Here is an 11,556-nt window from a genome sequence, read left to right on the forward strand (position 1 = left end):
TGTTTTCGCGTTTCGGGCTTCGTTCGGGATTTCGGGCCACAAGGAAATTAGCATTTAACAAATTTGGGCCATGGGGCCCACCCCATGACCCCATTCGGCCGAGACCCCCAAGGGGAGGGAGTAAAACTCCCTTGCTTCCTCACTTTGTGTTTTAATTTCCAATTTATCAATTTCCCTAAAACCTAATTTTATTTTTGGTGCTCACTTCCTCCCTCTCCCTCTCTTGCCGTCGCCAACACCAACCATCACCACCATCTTCATCAAAATTATTGCTTGGATCAAGAAACAATTAACACCAACGCGTTCTACACGATCTCCTCTACACATCTATATTCTTTGATTCTCGATTAGGGTATAAACCCTAACCCTAGAACTTTTAATTTCTATTCATATTTCTGTATTTTGTGTTTATATTATTAGTATGATGTATATTAGTTGTTGTAATGTTGTTTGGATGCGTAGAATTACTCGTTTGCATATGTTTTCGGTTTGTAAATTTTGGACAGCAGTTTGATTCGTGTTTTCTGACTTTGTAACTGATATGAATGTTAAAATAAAGTACATAAATGAGTTCCTCTCATCAAGACATTAATTTTAGACTCCGGATTCATGTCGTTTCGATTCCCGGAGCCCTAGATATGCTTAATTTGGTTTTTGTTAAAGATTGAAAGGTGTTCTTGGCATGAACAAGGTTGGGTCCGACTTTGTGACCATCCTTGGTGTCTTTAGGGTGTGTCATTTGGTTAGGACTGATGGTGGGACGAATTTTCATGTTCGGGTCACCTAAATCCGAGCCACGGTTCACCCGTTGTGCCTAAATTACTGTTTTGAGTAAATTGATTTTCCCAAGTGTGGTCATGGCTGATATCCACGACCTAGGGACTATTCTTGGAGTGTTCTTGAGTTCATAATTGTGTTGGGTGGTTTGAGTAAGCGGAAATGCATATGTGGCTCGCCCGAAACCGACACCCGGGGCTCAAGATACGACCCGATGAACTTTTAAACTTAAAACTTATGGTTAATGATTAAACTTATGTTAAAATTAATGGATTTCATTATTAATTAATTACTTATGATCAAAGAAGTAATTATTATTATTTAAAACTTATGATATAAATATTTATTATATCATTTAATTATTAATTATGATTTAATTAACATTTTAATTAAACTTATGATTAATAATACTTTTATTATTAAAGGAAAATACTTATGATAAGTATTAAATTTGTTTTTGAGAAATTATTAAAAGACTTATAATAAAGATTAAATAATTATTTAATTATTATAAGACTTAATTATTATTTAATTATGATTTAATTATTAAATACTTATGATTTAATAATTTTAATTAGAAACTTATGATATGATTAATAATTCATTATTAATTAAAAATACTTATGATATAATTTAAAAATTATTATTATTAATAATACTTATATTATGATTAGTATTTAATTAATTTATTTAAATACTTATGTCGTACTAATTATAACATTTCAACTTATATTAACTTTAATAATTCATTTTATTTAATTAAACTTATGTTAAGACATTATTATACACTTTTGACTTTAAATAACATTATAACCTATGTTATTATTATAACTTACACTTTTAAAATTAATGTTGACTATGTTTGACCAAGGTTGACTTTTGAGTTGACTTTCGGTTGACTTTGACTTTCAGTTGACTTCTGTTGACTTTCTAAATAAGGAAACTTTCCTAACTTCAAAACTTTCTAAAGATAGAACTTTCTAAATTTAGAAACTTTCCAAAAATAGAAACTTTCCAAAAATAGAAACTTTCCAAAAATAGAAACTTTCTAAAAATAGAAAGCGTGTGTCCTTATGCTGTTCCAATCAAACCGATGCTTGCTGAGTAATGTTCTATGTCTACTTGCAACATGTACAATAGCTATCATACTAAGACTTGACCTAAGTTAGTTATTTATTTCGACCTGCTTTATTTATAGGTCGGCGTTGTGATCTTTCTTGATCACTTTACTTTACTTGTTGTTCGCTTGTTTGTGAGATTTCTTCGGTTGCTAATTAAGGTGAGTTATAGTCCCGTTTTTACATACTTTTCAAAGTATACTTTTTGGGATGTGATTACATGCATATTTTTATTTACGGTTAGACACAAGTAACAGTTAAATTTAATTATTCATTGTGAGTTGGACAAAAATATTCCCTAGTCTGGTAACTGTAATCATTGGTTTCTACCGGTGAACGCGAATCCTACGGATAGATCTATCGGGTTTGACAACCCCATTTCGAGCTAGTCGCGCTAGCAATTTGTTTATTGGAATGTTTAGTACTTCGTATTTTGTTGTAGATACACTGTCTAAGTGTATATTTTTATTGTGTTTGGTAAGGGTAAATAAAGGGTTAAGTGGTTACCAGGTGGCTCATTGATAATGGAATAATGTTTAATGTTTTCTAACATTTTTAAATCTTGTGGTCTAAAGTTTACTTATTTATTTAAACCTATAATTCACTCAACCTTTGTGTTGACAGTTTACTTGCATGTTTTCACAGGTACTTGAGTTGTTTGGTGCTTCCGCTGTCGTTAGAAGAGTCTGCATGCATTTGGGCAGATTTTATGAAACTATTTATGAAACTTAAGTTTGCATTCTATTTTGGATAATTTAAATTGTGGGTTTGTTGGCAACGTTTTGTGTCAACTTTTGGTTCATTACTATGGTTGGTTGATTTTAAACTACTTAATTGGGTTTGTTTCCTTTTTGGGCAACATTTTGAAATAAAGGAATGCAACTTTGTTTATTTAATTCATTTAAGTCCGATCAAGCTATGGGACCAACTGACGGATCCGTTAAGTGTTTTGACGGGGTCGTCACAACTGGTGGGCGCGAGTAGTTTTATATAGATCCATAGGGCTTGACATCCCCGTCTGTTCTAGGTATAGAAACCCTAGCCTGAACTATAAAACAGACGTATGCTATTTGAGTTTAGTACACGTTGGTTTGCGTGTATTGTACATGTTGGTTGCATGTATGTTAAAACAGGGGTACTTATTATATATACGTTAAAGTTTAGTTACCAGGGTGCTCAATCTTGTAGAATATTTTGATAAAAGTTTCTGGATAAAACAACTGAAATCTTGTGATCCACCTTTATATACAGATTATGCGCAACATTAAAACTATGAACTCACCAACCTTTGTGTTGACACTTTTAAGCATGTTTATTCTTAGGTTCCTATAAGTCTTCCGCTGTTTGCTTATATGTTATACAAGCTATGTGCATGGAGTCATACATGCTTTATTCGAGAAAACGTTACCATTCACAAATTCATCACCATGTATCTTATTTTGACTGCATTGTCAATGGATGTAGTATTTTAAACTATTATTTACGGTGATTATTTATATGTAGAAATCATCAGACGTCAAAAACCTTGGAATTAGATATTCATTTATGGCATGCCTTTTCAAAAGAATGCAATGTTTACAAAACGTATCATGTAGAGGTCAGTACCTCACTGTGAAATCAATGAATGATGTATTCATCCAAATGGATGTGGACGGGTCATCACAAATAGGTTCATTGTTCTTAATGTAGTGTTTATATTTCCGTACTTATCTTACTAAAGACATTTGATTTAAGTATCTCGAAAAGTTAGAAGCTTCTTTTTATCGGTTGATTCTTAGTCAAAAATGTACGAACAAACGACATGGTTAATTAGACATGCTTAGTTTTTTGTTGGTGCATGTTCCGCATTATAAAAGTTCTATTTCTGGTTTATGAATATGAGAAGTTAAGATTTAATTTTTCGATATTCTGAAGATTTCTTCTTTTGGTTAAACAGGAATGAGAAAAATATAACAGTGATCTTCATAAGCTTTGATATGGTATGGAAACGGTCGTGGTGATCTTCTATCATACCAAACCTCTACTATTATCATCACTTGAAATTAATCTTCTTTCTCTCAGTAAATGTTAATTTCTTCTATTTCCATGGAGGTGGTCGTGGTGGAAGCGGTGATTTCAGTTTACCACTAGGGGATGCTTTAACAAAGAGGGTGATGGCGATCAATTAGAAATCGAGTTGGCATCACATGAAATTGCATAGTGCAAGTTAATTGTGAATCTGTTGGTAACCTTATATCAGCTACATTATAAACTTCACCTTTTTCAAGTAATTTCTTCTATTCTATTTCAATTATGTCGTGTCAAATTAGGTCATTTTTTGAAACGTTCGTGCAAAATGGGTCATGATGTATCGGGTTGTGTCAAAATGGGAGATTACTGAAAGGGGGCATTTTATTACAGTAAGTTCCTGCTTAATGTGTTGCGAACATGATGACTATATCTGAATATGTGTTGCAAATGTTTCGTCATTTGATTTCAAGGTTTGTGATAAATCCCCTTCTCCATATTTCAATTATCCTTCTTCATATTACAAAATTTAGGGTTATGTTTTGTGAATACAAAGTTTTCATTATTATTATTATTATGTTTCTTATCAGTAGTTATTTATTTCCAATTTAAAATCGTTTACTATATTCGAATTCAAAATCATTTGTTTTACACTTGATAGATTTTGACAATAGTTGCTAAACAGATTTTGATATAATTGATGCTTTACAGTTTTGAAATAGATGCGAAATCGTTTATTATATTCGAATTCAAATTGGATTTTCTTACCATATTGTTCTCTAGCATTTTGTTTGTGCTTACCGGTTAATTTCCTTTCAATAGCATTAAATATTTATTTTGGGTTATTATGTTGGGTTTGATCCATTATTTATAAGCTATCGTTTTTAGTTATTTCATCTGGTTAATATACGTAGATGGAGTGTGTATGCGGGCTTTTACCATTTGAAGCGAGTGAACATAGTGAAGTCCACTTCCAATCACCAAACTTGGATTCCTTTAATCTATGTTGCCATAACCTTTTTTAATGTTTATTAGATCTTATACAAATGACTATTTTTATAGAAAAAGCCAACTAATTTAAGTATGAATTCAATAGATTAGTCTCACTGAATATGAATTCAATAGGTTAAATATACTAACCATTTATCGGTTATAATGAATACATTTAAAGAAAAACAAATAAAAGAAAAATGAAACATGACGCACTCAAAAAGGCTCAATATATGTAATGTATTGTTTTCAAGATATTTTTTTGAACAGGGGTTCATGTACACTTTTAATGGCTTCGGTATATATATATATATATATATATATATATATATATATATATTTTCATTTTCACTACCTAACTTGATGCAATTGCTTATATAATGTTGGTTCTTTTAATGATTTTCAGATATTAAATGGTTGCTAAACTTTGAGAGGTAGTTGTTGAAAACAAAAAGTTATCTTTGTAAGTATTAGTTATATTCTGTTCAAGAAGAATGATATATGATATGCTTGACTTTCACATTTTTCCACCTCTATATTGATTTATTTTAGAGGACACAGATAAAACTTTCTAACTTAAATCTATTTTTTTATTCGAGGAAGATGCTTACCAATCTTACCCATGGGTAACAGTTGCCTCCTGAAAGGAATTGGTTTGAAGCAATGACAATGGTTAGTATATTACTGCTTCAATCTTTTCCTTTAAAAGCACTTAGTTGCAGAATTCATGGGTAAGATTCGCAAATAGAACAGAAAAAGTTTCACCGATTTGACCAGTTTTTTCCTCGGTCCATTTCATTATCCCCCTTTGACCCATTTAAGATCAAACATAACTAAAATTGACCCACTCACAGTTAAATGGATAAATTTACCAACTTTGATAATCACCATTGTTAGAAATTATAAAAATTAATTTAAAAAGTAATCCAACGTTACCAAAATACACCCGTGAAAATAACTATGAACATTACTGTTCACATGGATACTTTGGTAAATAAACATGGTTTATCAATAGTATGTTAAACTTCTCAATATTCCATTTTTCATTCAAGCATCATCCACCGTCTTGATAACATGAGGCGTAACTTTTTTGGGGCGGTTCGGGTGATAAAAAAAAGGCTTGGATTAGATGGATTCAATGTTACTACCTTATGAGGGCGGGGGTTAAATACTGGGCCTTTAAAAGTTAATAACTTAGCACTTTGGGGAAAATGGTTGTGACGTCTTCGGGTTGAAAAAGATTCATTTTGGGTCGAAATAATTAAAAGTATTCTAGGAAGAAATGGGGGGCTAGAGGATGCTGGTAATTCGCACGTTGTTAATGGTGGGTGCACTTGGAAATCCATTATAAATATTAGCAACTCCTTTTGCAATTTGGGTTTGAATTTTTTGTCCTCTTTTGAGAAAGTAATAGGTAATTGGGAGGAAACTCACTTTTGAAAGAATGTTGGTCTGGAGAACAATGTTTCAAGAACAAAGTTTCAAGATTAGAGACCAACAAACCATTTAGCATCAATAAAAATATTGAGGAAGCAGGTACATCGTTAGTAATAAAAACATCAATGTTTAAAATATTGAGCAAGCATCAATGTCAATTTTTTTGTACAATGTTAAACTTTCAATATTATTCCCCCTATATATATATATATATATATATATATATATATATATATATATATATATAATCCGAATCCGAAATTAAGGTAACTATATAACTATTTACTACAAATGTTTTTGTTTTTTTTTTAAAGTACAGGTTAGTCATATTTTTTCAAGATACATAAATGTCTTACGAATTTAATAATTATTCATGTCAATGAAGGCAAACAAAAATTGTCATGGATCTACAGGTAATTTTAAAAATCAAATAGCTATAGATTTTTCTATTTTTCCACTTATGGTCTGTTAATGAGTGTTGTTTAACAATTTCAATATTTATAGACATTACAAATTTCTTTAGATACTATAAGGAATGGTGTTCAACATTTGACAATCTTATTCTAACACTGCAAAGGCAAATATCGACAACAATTCTGATGAACGATAATTACAATGAGCTATTACAACTTAAGAGAATATCTGTGAAGACATGTGTAATGTCTATAATCAACAACACATGGATGCCACAAGCATTAACATCTGTTATGTGGATTGGTGGAATTCGTCCATCAGATATCCTTACGGTTAGACTTACATAAACCTTTTTTTTTTATATATGAATATATTTACCATTCACTACATATATTCTAACTAAATGAAAACTAAACTATTGCAGCTAATATTGAATCATGTGGAATTGTATACTAATCAGTCGGAGAAAATAAATTTACTAAAAAAAACTACAACCAAAGATGAAAACAACATCTCAAATAAAGTTGATTTGTTGAAACAAAATATATCACAAACATTTGTTGGACACTCATTTGTTTATAAAGGCGATGATCCGGCTTCGTCAAAATATCATAATCAAATGTTTGAGTAAATTGGAAAGTTGTATACCATGCAAAACTATTTAACAGAGGTAAGATACTAAAATTACCATCTATAAGCACAGTTAAAATTTGTACGAATTCTAACTTATTCGTTTGACATTTCAGGCAGACAAGTTGCGATCTAATTCATTTTCTACAATCCAAAAAATTCTGTATACAAAGCAGAAGGCTTATGCGATCTTTACAATTCATCAGCACATCAAGTGATTGGAAACGTGGAATAACCTATGGGAAACAAGACCAAAGTTTTAAATTAATATAGTCTGATTCAATTTTTTATGTAAATATTGGTTTTTTGTTTCTACTTTGCTCAATACCTATATAGAATTATTTGTAACGACCCGACCAAAACCGTTATTGACGGCGTCGTTAACTTAGGTCCCGTTGCGTGGTCGTAGTCCCTATATGAGACTCGTTTGACCAAAATTATGTCGCATTCATTTGAAAGGTACAAGACTTGCAAGTTTAGTTTACAAAACCGTTCGACAACAAGTGTAAGTTTACAAAAGTCATAAAGTATAAATGAAATAACTTGCGACATGATATATAAGTTGAAAAACACCGTTGCTATAAATAGCGTAAGTATGTAAACAAAAGTTTGAATCCAAAAGTGCTATCCCTAGCGTATGTATGTAAGTATGCTTGACCCCAAGCAAGAAATCAGAGTGTATGCATGTATGCTTGACCCCAAGCAAGTATGAGTGAACGCGGAAGCATATATCAAATAGCCAAGTATGAACCTGAGAAACATATAGAAAACTGTCAACGAAAAACGTTGGTGAAATCATAGGTGTTTGTAAACGTTGTTTTTGAACCACAAGATTTAGTATTCCCATAACGTTGATTATCAAAATCGTTTACATTCCAAAAGTATTGTTCGCGAGCACCCAATTATCAAGACTTAACGTTTCCTTCCATTGAACCCCATCACTATAGTGTTAGAACATACACTGTTTCTCAAAAATATATTTCACCCGTAGACGGTAGCGAACCGTCCGTAGTGAGGGTTTGTCAAACCCGTATGGCCACACAATATAAGTTCTCGCTTACACCCTGCAAGTGTAACTAATGATAATCGAATTGAGGATTTTTGTTCTAACTCGCTGTGGAATGTTTGTTTTCCTTGTACTTGTGTTCAAAGTATAAAAGTAAGTAGCACCAAATGTAACAAAGTATATGTTTCTCAGCCCACAGTTTAAAGTATAAAAAGTTGTTGAAAAGGTGGGACTATGATCTCACCTCGAGTGCACGAGTATAAAAGTACTTCACAAAGTAACGTATGCATGAAAGTTGCTTAGCCTTGACCTAAACAAGTAAGTTATATCAATTAACCGGTTACGACACAAGGTCGGGTGAAATGTGTTCAATTAGTCCTATGGCTCGTTACGACTCGATTAAGTATAGCATGTGAATCACGTTGTCAAGTTTCATACAAGAAACAAGTATAAAAGCATGTTAGAATGATTGTATAAAAGTTTGGTTAAGTTTGACTAAAAGTCAAACTTGGTCAAAGTCAACGAAAAAGTCAACACGTTCGGGTTCGGTCCCGAACTATTTTTCTGAGGTTTTTATTCATATATAAGTATATTAAAACAAGTTTCATGTGAATCGGAGGTCGATAGCTAGTCAAACATTTCGCGTGAAATGCGCCAAAGTGAGCAGAATTCTGGCCAGGCCAATCCGCGCGCCGCGCGGGGATGTGGCGCGCCGCGCCACTACCTGGCCAGAGAATTCTGGTCAGTTTTCAAAGTGTGCACGAACCAAAACACAAACAATCACATTTCATGATCCGCAAACAATTAGAACATGTATTTTATATCATCGGAAAGCTATTTCGACAAGGAATACAACTAACCACATATCATCAATCAAAAACATCATTTACAATAACCGAAAACTCGTCAATTGATCAAGAAAGGTTTATTTTCAAAGTTTCAAGTTCGTAAAACGTATTTTATGATTCGGGAATCCAATTTACACATACGATATGCCGTTTTGAAGGTAATGAAACATACATTACTACTAAACACTAACAATTAACATTCCATGGCATTTAAGCATCCAAAAGTTCATGTCAAGAACTATCAAACCCTAGTCAAACATCACAAAATCATTAATCGGGTTTTGAAGTTTTCTTAATCAACCTACACATCCAAATGTGGCTAATGATACTAGTAACACAATTAAAACACGCACTTTAACAATCTAACAACATTAACTCATCCAAAATCAAGGATTAAGCAAACCCATTTCAAGTTCATGCTAGTTACTCCAAAAACAACAAATCGAGCAAACCAAACATATATTCATGTTACACACGAGCCATAGACACTAACTAACACGATTTCAAGTATATAAAACGAATTTAGAGAAATTTAGTGTTTTAGAAATGTTACCCAAAATGGATGAAATTGGTACCAAATCGAAGAGGATGATGAGAGGATCCCGAATATGTAATTTGTTTTGAAGTTTGCTTCCCGATCCGAATTTAGATGATGAAATATATTTGTGTTCTTGAGAGAAAAAAAGAAAGAAAGAGAGAGATGGAGGGATGATGGAAATGGTGGAAAAATGGGTTGACTAGTTGACCTAGTCAACTAGTTTGCCCATTTGGCAACTCCGGTCCCTCGAGTTTCAAAGCGGGTGCGGGATTTAACCGATCGAGTATTTTTAAAACGCAAGTTAACGAGAGATGTTATAATTAAATGACGGAATTATTATGAACGTTAGTCAACGGAAACTACGAATTTAAATAACGAAATGTATTATTTAAAAGAAAAAAAAGACGGTGTTAAAATAAATTTAACGGAAAAAGGCGGGATGTTACATTATCCACAACTCAAAAGAAATTTCGTCCCGAAATTTAGTTGGAAGTAGTAGTTGTTGAATCTTACTCGAGACCTTGCGTTGTAAATTCTACGAATAAGTGAAGGTACGTCCTTGAGTATTTCCACGAATTTTGACGGTCGAGATCATATGTTGTTTTAAGGTTTGGCTTCCATGATTCATGGTTTCAACAGGTCCTCCTAGGAAGTGAGGGTTATCGTCGATAGTGAGTTCATCAAAGGAGATAACAAATTCTCGTTTCGCAAAACACGTCTTTGGATTGATACATCGAATGTAGGATAAACGGAGACCCAAAATGAGTCGGAAAAGTCTAAACGGCTAGCGACGGGTCCAAAACACCCCAAGAATTTAAAGGATCAAAATACCGCGGATTTAGCTTCCTACGTTTTCCCGAAACGGATTGCACCTTTCCAAGGTGCGACTCTTAACGTGACGCGGTTTCCCGCGTGGAATTTGAAAGGTTTACGTCTAACATCGGCGTAGCTCTTGGTGATTACGAGTCGCGTAGGGTTTTACCTGAATATGAATAAAATTTTTTTTTTTTTTTTTTTTTTTTTTTTTTTTTTTTTTTTTTTTTTTTTTTCGGTTGCTCATGAATAAGCTCGGCCCCGGTGAATTGATCATCGTTTACTTGGTTTCGACAAAAAGGAGAATGACGTTTCCGGTCATATAAGGTTTCGAAGGCGTGGCGTCAATACCCGAATGAAAATCATTGTAGTACGAGGATTCGGTTAACGGAAAATACTTTTCTCAAGTAAATTTGAAGTTGGTAATACAAACTTGTATTATGGTTTCCAAGGTTTAAATTGCATGTTTGTTCGGTCCGTCGGGTTGTGGATGGTACGCGGTACTCATGTCTAAACACGGTCCCGAGGCTTTTTGTAAGGCACTCCAAAATCTAGAAGTGAAACGAGGATCTCGATCCGAAATTTAAATGGAGATGGCACGCCGTGCCGAGCTAGAATTTCTTAAAATATGTTTGAACAAGTTTCGTTCTTCAAAAGGTTCACGCCGCGGAAAATTTATCGGTTTCCAAAAACATTCGTCGGAACTATTCACCCTCGAGGTGAATACTAGTATTACGTGGAGAGTCCCTCCCTCCATTGAAAGTTTAGAATAAAGATTTCCTGAACCGGAAGTACGAGTGTGGTGAGAGAGAAGTTTCCGCCTCAGTGCGAGCATAACGAGTAAATTGTAATTAGTCAATAAGACTGTGCGAGGACGAGCTAGTATACACGTGTAACATACGGTTGAAGCCGAGAGGAATCGGTAATTCATTCGGAAGTATAAATACAGTTCGACAGAAGTCGAAGGTGTGTCCCCGG

The 11,556-nt window shown here is 33.3% G+C and overlaps 1 protein-coding gene across 1 annotated transcript; it reads left to right on the forward strand.

The window, feature by feature from the left end:
- The first annotated feature begins 6,708 nt into the window (after positions 1-6,708).
- LOC139899948 (transcription factor TGA2.1-like) lies at positions 6,709-7,374 on the forward strand. The gene is made up of 3 exons (XM_071882772.1): positions 6,709-6,742; positions 6,834-7,075; positions 7,168-7,374. Exons 1-3 carry the CDS (start codon positions 6,709-6,711, stop codon positions 7,372-7,374), a joined length of 483 nt encoding a protein of 160 aa, XP_071738873.1.
- The last annotated feature ends 4,182 nt before the right edge of the window (positions 7,375-11,556 follow it).

This window comes from Rutidosis leptorrhynchoides, chromosome 3, assembly GCF_046630445.1.
Source record: "Rutidosis leptorrhynchoides isolate AG116_Rl617_1_P2 chromosome 3, CSIRO_AGI_Rlap_v1, whole genome shotgun sequence".
NCBI classification, from domain to species: domain Eukaryota; kingdom Viridiplantae; phylum Streptophyta; class Magnoliopsida; order Asterales; family Asteraceae; genus Rutidosis; species Rutidosis leptorrhynchoides.